The sequence below is a fragment of the Podarcis vaucheri genome, assembly GCF_965113315.1.
Source record: "Podarcis vaucheri genome assembly, chromosome: 15".
In the NCBI taxonomy this organism is placed as follows: Eukaryota; Metazoa; Chordata; class Lepidosauria; order Squamata; family Lacertidae; genus Podarcis; species Podarcis vaucheri.
Window position 1 is genome coordinate 9,759,601 of NC_138753.1, and position 16,591 is coordinate 9,776,191.

The window sequence follows — 16,591 nt, forward strand, 5'->3', positions numbered from 1 at the left end:
TGCGCTATGAAGCGGTTGCAGTGAAAAACATGTTTTGTACGTTTCCCTGCTCATTAGGCTTTCCTCCTGAAGTTCAGCCTGGGCAGGCCATGATAAACTCAGAGCCGCACATTTCTTCCTTTCTTCCTTTTTTGTGTGATTCCCTGGCGGTGATCTGGCATAACCGTGATCAGCATCTGTTCTGCTGTGCATCGTGTCCTTTCTGTCGAGCGAGAAAGATATGAGCAAACATTACAGAGTCAATAGATAAGACCAGATGGAGAAACTGGGGACAAGGAAGAGTGGGGCGGAGGGTGGGGGGAGGTGGGGAGGGAGGAAAATATTTTTTTTGCAAGAGTGTTGCCATAGAAACCCAGCTCTATATAGCTAACCCTCAGCTTAGCCCACTAATAGAAATTACCTGGAATGGATTTTACCTGCAACTTACATAGCAGGTATAGGCTCTATTGATGTTCCCTACTTTGGATGCCCCAGTGAAAGGCCTTCTCCGCTTTTAGGGGCCATAAATAATTGGATAAAACAAAGGAACAATATGAATTCTCTCAAGAACCAGGGTTATTCTCTCCCTCCCTCCCTCTCTCTTAAAAAAAAAAAAAATAGAATGGAGAAGTTTCTTTGGTTCAGAATTCTCAAAAGTTTCCCCTTCTTTATCTCTTTGGGGTTTTCTGCGTCCTTTAAAAGGCCTGGAAAGAAAACGTTAAGATCAATTTCTCCTTGTATTACAGGAAACAAGACGTGTTGAACAGCACAGATATGGCAGCTCCAGAGAGACCCTTATCTCCACCGCTCACTGCTCCGCCAAGCATGAAGGTAAGCGGCTTATGGGCTACATTATGGCCGGTGCATCGCATGTGTTATTTGCATGACTGGGCACTGCCCCAACTGCAGGATCTTGCAGTTATATTGGAGCAGAACGGTGCGGCTTATCTGTTGCAGTCACCTCTAGCCTAAGAGTTGATATATAGTTTTTGAGTCGCTTCCTTCCAGCTTTGCATTCTTGAAAGGCCCAGGGAAGGTAATATGAAAGTGTGTATTATTATTATGTTTAATAGTGATCTTAATGATAATAATAATAATTACTTTTATTAATTTATATACCACTTACGATGACTCCTAAGCAGTTAACAAGCATAGTAAAATTCAAACACAATAAGAGCATGCCATACAACAATTCTAACATTAAAATATACAATCAAAGAAGCCTGTTAAAAAAACATAACAAAACAGTTAAAAGAGCAATTCAAGTAGTTGTACCAGGAAGTTCAAGTTCAGGGGAATGCCTAAACAGGTGTGTCTTCGAGAGCTGGCGGTATGCCAATGCAGATGTGGCCTCACATATACATTGTATGCAAAAGGAATGAAGAAACACAATGCAGAAGCTGCAGTTGCCACAAAATTGGAATCAATGGTAAAGACTACTATATATCTATGAGGTGGAAAAGCTGTTTCTTTCATTATTGCCAGACTAGTGACCTCATGTATAAATGCAGCAGAATGTGTCAGAAACGAAGTGATAAAAGCCCTTTTCCAATGAGCGAGAAGATTTCGGCAAGGCGACAGATACCATACCTGTCAACTACCCCAGAAATAAAATGGGACATCCTGTTTTTTATTGCTAGAGGACAGTGGCCAAAATGGCCGCCGCAATCTTGCGTGATTTTGGGCAGCATTTTTGGGGGGCATGGCGGTCCAAAACGTGTGTTTTCAGGTGCTGTTCCTGAAGAAAGCACTTGGGGGGGGGCATGATCAAACGTGGGTAATGTGACTCGCACAGGAGTGCAGACCCAGAAGATGGCTTCCTGGATTTGGGGAGTGTCGTGTTGGAAGGTTTGAGATACCACTGAATATTTGGGGGTCAAAGCAGGAGGTGGGGCGCTGTGAAGAAGTCCTCTTCCATCAGGCACTGCTTGCTTCCAGTACTTGAGATCAGTTTTCACCAACCTGTTGTCCTTCAGCTGTTGAGAGTTGTTGCCAACCAAGTCCTACTCAGAGTAGACCCATTAAAATCTGTGTGCCTAAGTGAGTCATTTCCATTAACTCCAGTGGCTCCACTCTGAGTAGGATTAGCATTGGGTGGAACCTTTGGACCACAGTTCCCATGAGCTGATGGGAGTTGTGGTCCAAAACACTTGGAAGGCACTAGGTTGCCAATGGCTGCTTTAGACAGTCCATCGGCTAAATTATTCCTGCAGGATCAGAGAGCTAAAAAGCCTAGCAGGAAGATCTTGGCAACCGCAGGGAGCATTGATCAAATATTTCCAGGGTGCCCAGATGTTATCAGAAGTCTGTTCTGGAGTTCCTAAGCAACCACAAGATGATTGCTTGAGTTCTTCCCTCCTTCAAAGACTGTACAAAGAGCTCCACTGTTTGTTTGCATTTTTGTTCAATTCTGGGGCGGAAGAAAGGATGCTGCTGTTGCCTAGCAACTGTAGGAATCGCTCACTGCCATCCACAAATGGTTGGAAATAGGATCGCCACCTGCTTGCTTTTTTTTTTTTTTTAAATTCCATATGGGAGCTGAAGATCTACATGCTGTGTCTTGATCTAGAAGCCCAAATTCCAGGAACGGCTTGGAAGGGAGGTGAGCAGGTTGGTTAGATCAGCCCCCCAGGTAAGGGCCAATGTAAATGTGATTTGTTTCACTGAGAGGCAGCCTCAGGGGCTGCTTTGAAGATGAAGTGGTGTTTTGTGAGAGGGTGTTAGGCCTTCCCCACAGTCCAAATGGTGCCCTCTATAAACTCTGCAGGTGTGGGACATCTGTCCCTCCTTACAAAATGGTACAATCAGTAATGTCAACTGCTATCAGTGGTAGGTCTTCTAGAGAATGTAGCCTCCAATATGTAAAATGCTTGAGAAAATGAATGAGATGATGTTCAGGCTGGATCATCAGTACAGTGGTACCTCGTGTTACATATTGTCCCCCTTACGAATGCTGTGGGTTACGTGCTCTGCTAACCCGGAAGTAGATGCCCCTTGTTGTGACCTTTGCCCTAGGATGCGAGTGGAAGTCACGCTCCGGCGGCACAGCAGCAGCGGAAGGCGCCATTGGAGAAAGCGCGCCTCATCTTACGAGTGGTTTCCTGTTACAAACGGACCTCCAGAACGGATTAAATACGTAACATGAGGTACCGCTGTACAAATTGAATTTGGGCATGCCATGCGGTGACTTTTGGACGATGTAAGAAAGCAACATACATCTAGGGCAGGGATGTCAGAGAACATTTGCAGAAACAAGAGCATGACTTGCAGTAATTTGCATGTTTGTCTGAGGCCAGGAGTGGAAATTGCAAAAGCAAATAGGACTTGTATTTGCTACTGTTTTTTCAGTCTGCAAATGTTCAGTAAATAATTACTTTGCTTTCTGCATAGTTTTTGACATTTCCCTTCCGTCAAAATTACGTGCTGATTGTGATGAACACAGCCTGGGATGCTATCTTGTTGCATCCTGAATCAAGGATCATTCCTTGTTAGAACAGTATTTCCCTCCTCCTCCCATAGAGACTGGTGCATTAGGAATAATAATAATAATAATAATAATAATAATAATAATAATAATTGTAACCCTGCTCATCTGACTGGGTTTCTACACACTGAGAGCCAGTGTGGTGTAGTGGTTAAGAGCAGTGGACTCATAATCTGGTGAACCGGGTTCGCTTCCCCGCTCCTCCACCTGCAGCTGCTGGGTGACCTTGGGCTAGTCACACTTCTTTGAAGTCCCTCAGCCTCACTCACCTCACAGAGTGTTTGTTGTGGGGGAGGAAGGGAAAGGAGAACGTTAGCTGCTTTGAGACTCCTTGGGGTAGTGATAAAGCGGGATATCAAATCCAAACTCCTTCTTCTACACCAATAAGCCACTGCCCCACCAAGATTAGGCTGACTTCAGCCAGCCCCCACCTGGCTGCCTTCTTCCTTACAACCAGTTAAGGGGTTGGAGCCTGACTGTCAACTTCCTTCCTGGTTTAGCCCTTAGTCCAGGGGTTGTCAATCTGGTCCCTACCGCCCACTAGTGGGCGTTTCAGGATTCTAGGTGGGCAGTTGGGGGTTCTACGGCACAAGCTGAATCCTCTTTCCATCGAGCACTGGTGGGCGGTAAGGAAATTTTACCATCAAGAAAGATGCATTAGTGGGTGGTAGGTACAAAAAGGTTGACTACCCTTGCCTTAGTCTCAGTGTTGCCCTTGTAGAACTCAGCAGGAAGGAGGAGGAGGGAGGCAAAAAGAGAATTAGTTGTCTTGGCCTGTCATTGCCTCTGTCTCTACCTATGGTTGTCCTTCCAACCTTTTCCCCACCAATCCCAATAGGCCTCAGCCACCACTTCCCCTCTTCCTTTTGGGTCGCAGCTTTTATACCAAGGAAAGCACCACAACATATAAAGACAGAGAAGGCCCAGCCTCGGTTTGCTGTTCTCTCTTATCTCACAAGGATAATACAGAAGCCTTTTGTGTTAATCCGCATGAGGAGGGATTAGTGTGATTTTCGGTTTCGTTGGAGGCTCCAGACAGCACAGCTTCATGGGTTGTTGCTGTTGTTTTCACTTGCAATGATGGAGGAAGTGATGAAACACACTTTATGCAGACACTGTATATGAACCACCTTCTACTTTTAAAAAATGCAATCTGAAAAGCAGCCCCAGAAGCTCCAAACGGCCTTCCCATAATAAGCTGGCAAATGGTCTGCCAAGGGAGAAGACAGAATTGCAAATTTGCAGCAAAAATATCCCTGCCTTCCTGGCAGCCTTACTCTGAAATGGCCCATTGCTCTTCAAAAAGCACAAAGCCCATGATCGTTCTCTGCAGACTGTCTTGAACCCCTTCACCACCTGGAAATGACAGAAACCTGAAAGTAATAGCCCAATTTCTCTATAAAAGGTCCTGCACCTCTCCCCAAAATGGTCTGTGGAAAACATAAAGCCCGGGTGGGAAATCTCAGCACAGCCCGAAATGTTGTGCCTCTCTCCTGCTCTGCACCTGCAAGCGAAAGCGGCCTGCCATTTATTCCCAGCGTGGCGCTCCTCGAGCCTTTCTGGCTGAGGCAGAATAAATAATTGGGTGTAATAATGAGCTGCCTTGTCAGTCCGCGAAATGGTAAATTAATCCCGGCGGGGAGTTGTTTGTCACCTTTTGCCAATCACTCCTTCCCGAGTTCTCTGGGCTTCTTATCACATTAAGTTAATCACACGTTGCCGACCTTTTTTTTGAGGTTTATTTTAAAGCAAGCCTGCTGGCTCCCTATCTCGGAGGCAGGAGGAGGGCAGAGAGGTGATAACTAGGTAATGAGAGGGACAAACGCTCAAAGGGTTTGTCCACGTCACCTGGGAGGGCTTCCTCACGGAACCCACACCTTCGGCTCGAGAGCGGCTGCTCTGTTCACCTGGCTGAAGTGTATAGAGAGCAGGGTGCAATGAACCCGTTCAGCGTGGATTCCTTGCAGGCTCCAAGTCTGGGCCCTAGGCCTTGATGAGCTTGGGGAGGGATCTCAGCTGGCAGGTCCAGTGTTGAACACCCCCAGCACCAGGCATTCGTTGCTGACTTTGTGCCGGAGTTTGAAAGGTAAGCCCTGTGCCAATTTCATTTGTGTTTCTGTTTGAAGCCTACCCGACATTTTAGCAGAGGTAAACAAATGTTTACCCATGTCGTTCCAATCAGGGGGCTGGTAACCTATGCCCCCAGGCCTGCACACAATCCTCATCCTATTTTTTTTATGAGGCGCTCTTCCAGATTTCATTTGGGTGACCAGGAGGGGGAAAGACAGGGGAGAACAGGGACAGAAAGGGAGCACAATTCACCTCAAGCTCTGACTCTGCTGACTACAGTGGTACCTCGGGTTACAAACGCTTCAGGTTACAAACTCCGCTAACCCAGAAATAGTACCTCGGGTTGAGAACTTTGCCCCAGGATGAGAATGAAAATTGCGCGCCGGTGGCCCGGTGGCAGTGGAAGCCCCCATTAGTGAAAGCACACCTCAGGTTAAGAACGGCTTTGGGTTAAGAATGGACCTCTGGAACGAATTAAGTTCGTAACCCGAGGTACCACCCTACTGCCATGAATGCAACTCTCAACAGATTTCCCCTGATTCCTACTTTAAACCAGTTAGATTATGCCCAGGGGCAGAGGAAGGGGGGTGCGGTGGGGGTGGTCTGCCCTGGGTGTCACCACTGGGGGGGTGACAAAATGCTGGGTGGCACTCACCACGGGGTCTGCAGTGCACCTGAGCCACGTGTCTCTCCTGGGAACACGCGTCTCTCTGTACTGCCCTGAACAGTCCACCCACCGCCTCCCCCTCAGCTGTAGGGTGGCTGAGTGGGAGGAGGCAGGCAGACTCCCCCAGTGCCCGATCGGCTTGCTCTGCTGCTGATTATGCCTACGATGATGACGATGCCCATTTCATAAATGAGACTGGGAGGAGCTGACTTGTGTAAGGAGCCCATTGTGAAACAGGGGGTCACAGATAGTGTGCTGGAGAAACAGGTAAGAATGAAAGCCAGTGACTCATCTAGTCCAGCATTCTGTTCTCACAGGGGCCAACCTGATGCCCCAATGGAAGTCCCAACCCCAACATCCCTCAGATCAAAATAGGGACATAGTCTACATTAGTGTCATGCTTCCTGTCTACCTCCTCTACTGAGCCCCCTCCTCACAGGCTGGGGCAGGGATGCAGTGGCCAAACAAAACAAGCCAGAGTCAACAATGGCCACTCTTCAGCCCCCACGTGCCCTTGGTGCCCCTCACAGCCATGGTAGTGGTCTCACGGAGAGGCTCCACCCCTTTGCTCCCCCTCCCACTTTCTTTAAGGGAGACAGACAGACTGACTGAGGAGAAGAACTTTGATTGGGGCATTGGAGTGACCCAGATCTTGTTTTCATTAAAACAGGAAGTGATGTCTTGTTGAATTTTTTTTTTTTTGTGTGGGAGGGGGAGAGGGAGCAGGCTTGCTTTCTACTGTTCCAGAAGACAGGACAAGGACCAACAGGCAGAAAAGGCAAGGAAGCAGGTTTTGGATGAATAATAGCAAGAACTTCCTGGTGGAACGAGCTGCTTTACACTGGGAGAGATTCCACCGAGAAGTGGTGGGCTCTCATACCCTCCAACTGCCTCAATTTTACCAGGACATTCTGGATTCGCAATGCAGTTTTGAAAGGCTCCAACTGCCACTTTGATTCAAAATGGTGTCTCGTGGTACAAAACATAGCTGTCAACCTTCCCTTTTTTTGGTGGGAGATTCCCTTATTCCAGCACTGTTTTCCGCTGCTTCCTGCTGCTATCCCGGATTGTTAGATATCCTGTAGACTATCCCCGGGACAGGTGAGGCTGCTGATCCCTTATTTTTGAGGCTGCTGAGCCCTTATTTTCAAATCTGAAAGTTGACAGCTATGTACCGAAACCCAGGGCTTTTTTCCCCAGCCCAAACTTACTGGAACTCAGTTATAAGAGAACAAGGGAGGTCTTCATGGTGAGTTTTGGCACCTCTTTTTCTTGAGAAATAGCACTGCCAAAACCTAGTCCAAAACGGACTCCTGGATCTTAGGAACCAACATGCCAAATTTGGTGATGGACAGACAACTTTCCAAAACGTATAGAATACAGTTCAGCTAAAATTTGCTTTCATTGTTCTGCCTGTGGGCCCCAGAAAGTTGCCCAGGAAGGTGACAAAGTGCCTTTTGCACATGCCTAGAGAGGAATGCTGGCGGAAGTGGTCCTTGAAGGGAGAGAGACTGGCCAAACTAGTTGCACAAGGAGTTGGGAAGGAACCCAGTGCTACCTCCCCCTGCCCCAATGTGCTCAAGCAGCTACTGGAAGATAAATATCTACGAGAGGCCAAGTTTACACCTGCATGACTGAGCAGCCAAAAGATTCAGGAGAGCAGTAATGTATACGGAGAGAACAGAAGGTTCAAAATAGCTGTGGGGAACCCTAGGCTCAGCCAATGTGGCTGAACCAGAACTCCCATGAAGCATGGCCACTGGCCAGGGATGATGGAAGCTGTAGTTCAGCAGCATCAGGAGTCAGCTCCGGGTTTAGGGTGGTGTGGGCAGATCCTCTGCACAGGGTGCTGGACCAAGGGGGCGCAACAGCAGCACCACCATCATAATGATAATACAGTGGTACCTCGGGTTAAGAACTTAATTCATTCTGGAGGTCTGTTCTTAATCTGAAACTGTTCTTAACCTGAAGCACCACTTTAGTTAATAGGGCCTCCTGCTGCTGCTATGCTGCAGCTGCACAATTTCTGTTCTTATCCTGAAGCACTATTTCTGGGTTAGTGGAGTCTGTAACCTGAAGCTTCTGTAACATGAAGCGTCTGTAACCCGAGGTTCCACTGTAATAATACAGTGTAATAATCCATAAAAAGCAACTGTACCAAAATGAATTATTATGAAAAAAGAAACATTTTTTAAATATTTTTTCTTTGATTATACAAGTGTAGAATTATAACAATTCAAAATACAGATCTATATTTAGAGATTTCTCTGAATCTCCAGACTTCTCACCATCCCCTCGATGGGTTCTATTGACAACTTTTTACAACTGCCTATTATTTCATATTCCATGTTTTATATCTCTCCATATTATCCATGGTATTTGCTACATCACAAGTGTTATTAAAATCCTGATAACGTTTTCATCTGCTTAAAGGGGTCTCCTAAATAAATTATATTCCCCCCCATTCTTTATTGAAGTTTTTATCTTCTTGGTTCTTGAGCTTTCCAGTCAATTTGGCCATTTTGGCATACTCCAAATAGCTTGGTTTGGCATTCCTCTCTGGTACAAATATTTAAGGGTGGGGAGCCAATTTCCCCCCCTCACTCAGGGAGCCATATTACCAAAGTCTGCCCCTGTGGGGGGTCCCAAAAGATTCCCCACACTTTAAAAAACAACAACTTTTGAGGTGTTGCCTGTGGAACCTCTTTCTTCTGAAGAAATGCTTAAATAGGTGTGGCGATGTTGTTGTTGTCATTGTTGTCGTTGTTGTCGTTGTCATCTTCATCATCATCTATACTGCCTTCATCCAAGGATCACAGGGTGGTTTACCACATAATACAATATAATTTTTAGAAGATGTAACACAATATGACTGAGGCTTCCTGATGTGAACAGCAACCAATGCAGACTCCTCCTGTTCAGTGTATGAAAGGGCAATCCTGTACCCACTTACCTGGGAGCGGTGGTGGCTGGTACCTTTTGAGACTGGCGGGGCAGGAGCCCAACAGCAGATGGCGCCTGAGCCACTGACAGGCAGGGCTGCCCCCTGATTGGTTGTAAGCAAGAAGGTAGGCAGGTGGCAGTGGGGATGCCTGAGGGAAGACAGAGGTTAATCACCACCACCACCACCACCACCACACCACCTATCAATTCTACCCTGCTCATCTGACTGGCTTTCCCCCCTTTGCCCAAATTGGTCAGATTCCACTGCCTGTGAGTAAGCCACATTGGGCTCAAGATTAGATATGCATGTGTGCTGCCAGTCACTCGGTGATGCCCTCCTTCAGGACACTCCATTCTATTCCTCCTCCCTTATTGTTTTCACCCCCTCCTGGACAACCAACCAGCATCCATTTGCCACAAAGGACACTCGGTCCTCATGGGGCTGTTTTGTTTTGTTTTCCCTCCTTAGGCTTCCCCTCCAATGGTCTGTCCTTCTGCAAACCTTAGGGTTTGCTTGCAAAAATGTGTACCATAGCATTATTTATTATTATTACATTATTATTTATTGAATATATATATCCTTGCTTTCCACCTGAATGAGCCCTGGCCTTAAAACTTGCCAAAGCTGCATGCTAAAATGTGCTTATCTGGGGAGATTTGCAGTGAAATGCTGGTAAATCATTTATTTGGGGGGGGGGGAGTGAATGCATATCCTGGTGAATGTAACACACACAAAAAACTAGATGCCCAAAGGGGTCCCTTCCAACTTTATGATTCTATGAAACAGATCATCTAAGGTCAGCTTAGATTCTATTGAAAATGTGCTACTTTAGGAAAAAATGCTTTGTGAAAATGTAGACAATAGGCAAAATTGCACACGGATGAGCGTGTTAGGAGAAATCTGCTGACAACTTTTCATGAGGACTTGGGGAAATAAATGAGCCTCATTTTTTTTGCCCTTTCTAGGGTGGCACTGTGGTCTAAACCACTGAGCCTCTTGGGCTTGCCAATCAGAGGCTTGGCAGTTCGAATCCCTGTGATGGGGTGAGCTCCCATCACTCAGTCCCAGCTCCTGCTAACCTAGCAGTTCGAAAGCACGCCAAAAAGTGCAAGTAGATAAATAGGTTCCGCTCCAGCGGAAGGTAAATGGTGTTTCTGTGCACTGCTCTGGTTTGGTGTTCCGTTGCGCCAGAAGCGGCTTAGTCATGCTGGCAACATGACCCGGAAAAACTGTCTGCGGACAAATGTTGGCTCCCTTGGCCTGTAAAGCGAGATGAGCGCCGCAATCCTAGAGTCGTCTGTGACTGGACTTAACTGTCAGGGGTCCTTTACCTTTTTAGGCTCTTCTAGCACAATTTCCCCAATTTTTAAAGTAAGTTCTTCTGGTGGTTCCCTCACTGTTAGAAGCCAAGTTACAGGGAACCAGGCAGAGGGCCTTCTCGGTAGTGGCACCCGCCCTGTGGAACGCCCTCCCTTCAGATGTCAGAGAGAACCACAACTACCAGACTTTTAGAAGACATCTGAAGGCATTTGAAGGCAGCCCTGTTTAGGGAAGCTTTTAATGTTTGATGTATTACAGTATTTTAATATATATATATATATTTGGAAGCTGCCCAGAGTGGGCAGGGTATAAATAATAAATTGTTGTTGTTGTTGTTGTTGTTGTTGTTGTTGTTGTTGTTGTTGTTATTCTCACCCTCTGAAACGCCATCCCCCACACCTCAAGGATCTGGCGAAATGACTGCCAGCACTTCATGTATTTATTTGTATCCAAGCACGTGACTAGGTTGCTCTGGAGAATTTGACTGGAGCCGTTTCCATCAGTCTACATTCGAGGTGCATTATTGTTGCCATAACTTATTTTGGGAGACAGAAAAGCATGAAATGGAACAAAAAACTTGTACCTCCACTCAACGGATGTTGTGTACACTTGCAAGCAAGGGGGTGGCAAGTCGCTTAGTCTCCTAAGACTATGTTGTTGCTGCAATCCAATTACATCCTTTTTTCGGAGGACCTCCCTGATGAGTTCTTAATTCTATGAGTCGACAGTGGGTGCATTGAGAGTGTCTGTGCATATTATTATACGATCTCTTTAGAAGCGCAAAACAAACAAATTAATCCCAATGTAGCGCTCTTGGTGGATTGCTCCTCCCTCTCCCTGTTTGCTTTAATGATGTTTCTGATAGAAAGCTGAAATTTTAATGACCTTCCATAGGGGGAGCTGAAATAGCCTCAGTGCATCTGAGCTGCTGTTCTGCTTTTTATTATTCCTCGTAAATTTCAAGACCGTAACATGTGCAGCGGTGGAACACTGTCTTAAGAGCAGTTTTCATAAATATTTACTTATTTAAATTTGCACCTTGTCCTGTTTTGAAGACTCAAGGCAGAGGCTCATGTCTTTTTTAAAACAGATTTGGTTTTTTAAACAGATTTTTTTGCCATTTTTTTAAAAAAAAATAACAAAAAGGGGGGGAGGTGAGCCCTATGCAAGTAAAATAACATTTACTGAAAACGGGGTTTGGAGAGCACAGAGAGTGGGGTACTGAAACAAACTACCCTAAACTGAGGACTATTCAGTATCACACTCAAGAACACAACATCTTTAGCCCAGGAATGGAAGACAATCGCTGAGTCAGCAGAACATGAGACTCTTAATCCCAGGGTTGTGGGTTCGAGTCCCACACTGGGTGAAAGATTCCTGCATCGCAGGGGGTTGGACTAGATGACCTTTGTGGTCCCTTCCAACTCTACAATTCTATGGTTCTACAGGACTTAAACCTCTTGATATGCCCCGCTTAGCCGTATAAGCAGGAGGGTCCACAAATGCAAAAGACGTGGCTTACCAGATTTTGAAGATGTAGTGGTAAAATACACATCTTTCTAATGAAAGAGCCCCTATCCCCTAGTCCAAAGTTTAAAATTTCAGCAGGATGAGCAGGAGACTCCTCAAATACAACAGGGTTGGCATCTGCCTTTGAAGAAAGCAAAGCAATGTGTTATGTACTGAAGTTCTCACCCTGGGCCAGCAGGGGGATACTGTAGATAGTTGTCACTCAGGTCCACATATGCAAATAAGGGACTGAAAGTGACGTTCAGTGATTGGATAGTTACAGAAAGTGGTTACTGTTGTGTTGTAGTGGAGCTCTATATAAGCAGACTGGCTGAACCCTTCAGTTCAGTTCTGTTCTGGCCTGTGAATAAACAAGAGCTGTTTGAAGAATCGCTGTGTCGTCTGATATCTTCATAATAATAATAATAATAATAAATTTTATTTATATCCCGCCCTCCCCAGCTGAGCCGGGCTCAGGGCGGCTAATAACAATCAAATAAACAATCAAATAATCATACATTCTAAAAATATTTCATTATAAAATTAGTTAAAATCAAATTGATGGCAACCGATTAAGCAAAATTTTGTGCAGGTTGCCAGAGGAGGGAGTCAGGCTGCGCCCTGACCAAAGGCCTGGCAGAACAACTCTGTCTTGCAGGCCCTGCGGAAAGATGTCAGGTCCCGCAGGGCCCTAGTCTCTTGTGACAGAGCATTCCACCAGGTTGGAGCCGCAGCCGAGAAGGCCCTGGCTCTAGTTGAGGCCAGCCTAACCTCTCTGAGGCCTGGGACCTTGAGGATGTTATTATTTGCAGACCGTAGGTTTCTCTGTGGGGCATACCAGGAGAGGCGGTCCCGTAGGTACGAGGGTCCTAGGCCGTATAGGGCTTTAAAGGTTAAAACCAGCACCTTAAACCTGATCCTGTACTCCACCGGGAGCCAGTGCAGCTGGTACAGCACCGGATGAATGTGATCTCGCAGCGAAGACCCCGTAAGGAGTCTCGCCGCGGCATTCTGCACCTGCTGGAGTTTCTGGGTCAGTCTCAAGGGCAGCCCCACGTAGAGCGAGTTACAATAATCCAGTCTGGAGGTGACCGTCGCATGGATCACAGTGGCTAGGTCAGGGCGAGAGAGATAAGGGGCCAACTGCTTAGCTTGGCAGAGATGGAAAAATGCCGCCTTTGTTACAGCTGTAATCTGCGCCTCCATGGAGAGGGAGGTATCGAAGATTACACCCAAACTCTTAACGGACGGTGCTGGCACTAATTGCACCCCCGCAAGAGATGGGAGTTGCCCCCTCGATCCCATATCGTCCCGCCCCAGCCAGAGGACCTCTGTCTTCGAAGGATTTAACTTCAACCGGCTCCCACGTAACCATCCAGCCACAGCTTCCAGACATCTGGTCAGTGTGTCTGGGGCCGAGTTAGGATGGCCATCCATCAACAGATAGAGTTGGGTGTCATCAGCATACTGATGGCAACCCAGCCCAAAACTCCGGACAAGCTGGGCGAGGGGGCGCATAAAGATGTTAAAAAGCATCGGGGAGAGAATCGCACCCTGAGGCACTCCACACACCAAGGAGTGACGCGATGACAATTCCCCCCCAAGCGCCACCCTCTGTCCCCGATCAGAGAGAAACGAGTGCAGCCATTGAAGGACTGTGCCCTGGATCCCCACGTCGGCAAGGCGGTGGTCCAGGAGTTCGTGATCGACCATGTCAAAGGCTGCTGACAGGTCTAGAAGAATCAGCAGCCCCGACCCGCCTCGATCCAGCTGCCTGCGGAGATCATCTGTTAGGGCGACCAGAGCCGTCTCGGTCCCATGACCAGCACGGAAGCCGGACTGGAATGGATCCAAAGCAGATGTTTCATCCAGAAACCTACCAAGCTGTTCAGCAACCGCTCTCTCAATCACCTTACCCAGGAATGGAAGATACGAGACCGGGCGGTAATTGGATAGATCTAAGGGATCTAGTGATGTTTTCTTTAAGAGCGGACGCACCACTGCCTCCTTCAGTTCCCCTGGGAATATCCCGGTGCCAAGGGACAAATTGATGATATCCCCCAGGGGGGCCCGCACCTCGTCTGGACACGCTCTAATCAGCCATGACGGGCACGGGTCAAGAGGACAGGTGGTGGGCTTTCCAGCTTGGAGGAATCTGTCCACATCGGCTGGAGATATCCGGTCAAAGTGGTCCAATACTGGACCCGAGGACAGTCGAGGGGCCTCCAGTTCCTTTATTGTATCCAAATTGGCAGGGAGGTCATGGCGGAGCAACAGGACCTTCTCCGCAAAAAAGCTTGCAAATGCCTCACAGCTGTGTGTCAGATTGTTATTTAAATTTGGCTGTCCTTCAAGGGACGTTAAAGACCGAATTATACTAAATAATTGCGCCGGGCGAGAGCTAGCGGATGCAATGGAGGCCGAGAAGTAAGACTTCTTAGCGGCCTTCACTGCCATCTCATAGGTTTTCATAAAAACCCTATAAGATGTTCTTGAGGCTCCGTCACGGGCACCCCGCCACACTCGCTCTAGCCGTCTGAGGTCCTGCTTCATTTTCCGAAGCTCCTCGGTAAACCAGGGAGCCCGGTTTCTGCGGGGTCGCAGAGGGCGCTTAGGTGCGATCTCATCGATGGCTGCCAGGAGCTGGGTATTCCAGCCCTCAACAAGCTCAGTCAATGAGTCGCCAGGGGGAGCAAGGTCCCGCAAGGCTTGACGGAATCCACAACTTAACAAAATGCCTTTTGCATCTAAAGTGGGTGGGCATTTAAACCAGTGCATGCAGAGTCAAAAATTACCTAAATCAACTTACAGATTTGAAAATAAGGGATCAGCAGCCAAAATAAGGGATCAACAATTACTTTGATAAAATACATATTTTGTTGCATGCAAATGGCTTTAGATACCTATTAGGTCCATAAATTACCATATAGCATATATTCAACACAAAAAACAGCAACAATTTGTTGTTGACAAAGGACAGCTGGACATAGAAAGGGCCCCATTACCTTCAGTAGCTTATTTAAGGGACATCATCAATAAGGGACAGCAGCGGGACATGGCGCTGGGATAAGGGACTGTCCCACCAAATAAGGGACGCTTGACAGCTATGACCTAAATGCCCAGCTGGAAATTGGCAAGAGAGCCCCCCACCCATGTGTCCTTGCAGCCATGCTCAGAACAAGCTTAGCTGGATCTGCAGTTAATTTCCCCCTCACAATGCTCCAGGCCATTCCTAATAAGTAAGGGAATTTTGGTTTCCCTCTGCTTTTCTAATACTTTCTGGCACTCTCCATCAAGGAGAAAAGGGATTACTTCCACCTGTATTGTGCTCAGCTTGTAGAAAAGATCCCCAAATTCTTTCCCCTGGTTGTAGCAGCAAACTGTTAAACCTTTTAAGCACCTTCATTGCACAATGTGTGTTTCTTTGGGGGGAGAGGGAGAAGGAGTGAAAGAATAATCAACAATGAACTGAAAGTGTGCCAGCTGGCACCTAGAGTCTGACTTTGAGAGGCCTTTTCTAACTAGGTGCCCCTGGAAAATCGGGACACTTGGAGGATACTCTGTGTGAAGAAATTAGGCTATGACACAAAGGCAAACTTCATATCCACGTCCACCGCTGGCATGTGGTCCTCAGAAGGTTTTACAGGGTGGGAAAAGATTCCATGCCCCAGGGCCTTCTCCAGCTCCTCTCGGAGAGAGTGGATTGCTGAGAAAGCAGCAGGCAGCGAGGGAAAAGGCCTGCTTGCTGCCTCAACCCAGGTTGTCACCAACAATTTGCAGCGGGTGGGAGTTGAGGGATATTTCCAGGCAGCAGAGGGCTGGAGTATCTCAGGAGCCCAACAGGCCCCCGGAGACTGTCATGTTCAATTTACCAACCTGTCTGCATGCAACGATCGCTCCACACAACTGTGATCGCAGCCCTCTGCGCCAAAGGAGCGTTAGGATCTGTAGGCTGGCATGATGCAAGGATGCCTGCGTTTTGTCAGGGCCGCTTCAACCTTCCAGAAATGGGAAGCTTCAGACACAAGTGGAGCAGCATCTCCAAAGCAGGTTCAACATTTGAAGTGGGGCCAAGAGAAGTACCCAGAAGTTCAGGCTTGGTTGGTGAGTTGATAGAAGTCATTTTGATGGTGGCATCATCAGAGCAGGACTTGGTGGTGGTGGGGCAATGCCCAGGGCTTCACTCAGCAGAATGAGAAGGTGAGCAGGGTTATCTTTCCACATTTTGATGTAACTGAAGCCGTACACATTGCCATCTGAACCACCACTCCCTGTTAGCAGACCCTGCAACATCTTGGGAACCAAAATCGGGACACTCCTTTGTTTGGTCCCAAACGCTCACACCTGCACGAGAGCACAAGACCAAAAGATGCTCGTTTTGGGGTCTCGCAAGACTGAAAAGTGAGCGTCATTTGGTCCGACGCTCTGGTGTGAGCCACCTGACTCACTCCAGAGTGCCAGAATGAAAAATGAGACATTCCAGGATCCAAACAGTAGCCGACTTCTGTAATTCTGGGATGTCCCACTTAATTCAGAACTGTTGAGTGCCATGTGATAAGACCATGAGGTCCAGTGTCTAAAATCACCAAACCTTACCATTGCAATTTGATATGGGAGA

The 16,591-nt window shown here is 47.3% G+C and overlaps 1 protein-coding gene across 7 annotated transcripts in view; it reads left to right on the forward strand.

Moving 5' to 3' along the window:
• The window catches only part of RAP1GAP2 (RAP1 GTPase activating protein 2), a 193,939-nt gene that overhangs the window by 119,991 nt on the left and 57,357 nt on the right, over nucleotides 1-16,591 (forward strand). For 6 of the 7 annotated variants that reach the window (XM_082201232.1, XM_082201236.1, XM_082201233.1 and 3 more), the window contains one exon: nucleotides 726-810. In XM_082201232.1, coding sequence (XP_082057358.1) covers nucleotides 726-810 — 85 coding nt within the window. Of the gene's footprint in view, nucleotides 1-725; nucleotides 811-5,419; nucleotides 5,550-16,591 lie in introns of those variants that run through there. The other variant, XM_082201241.1, reaches the window with a different exon arrangement.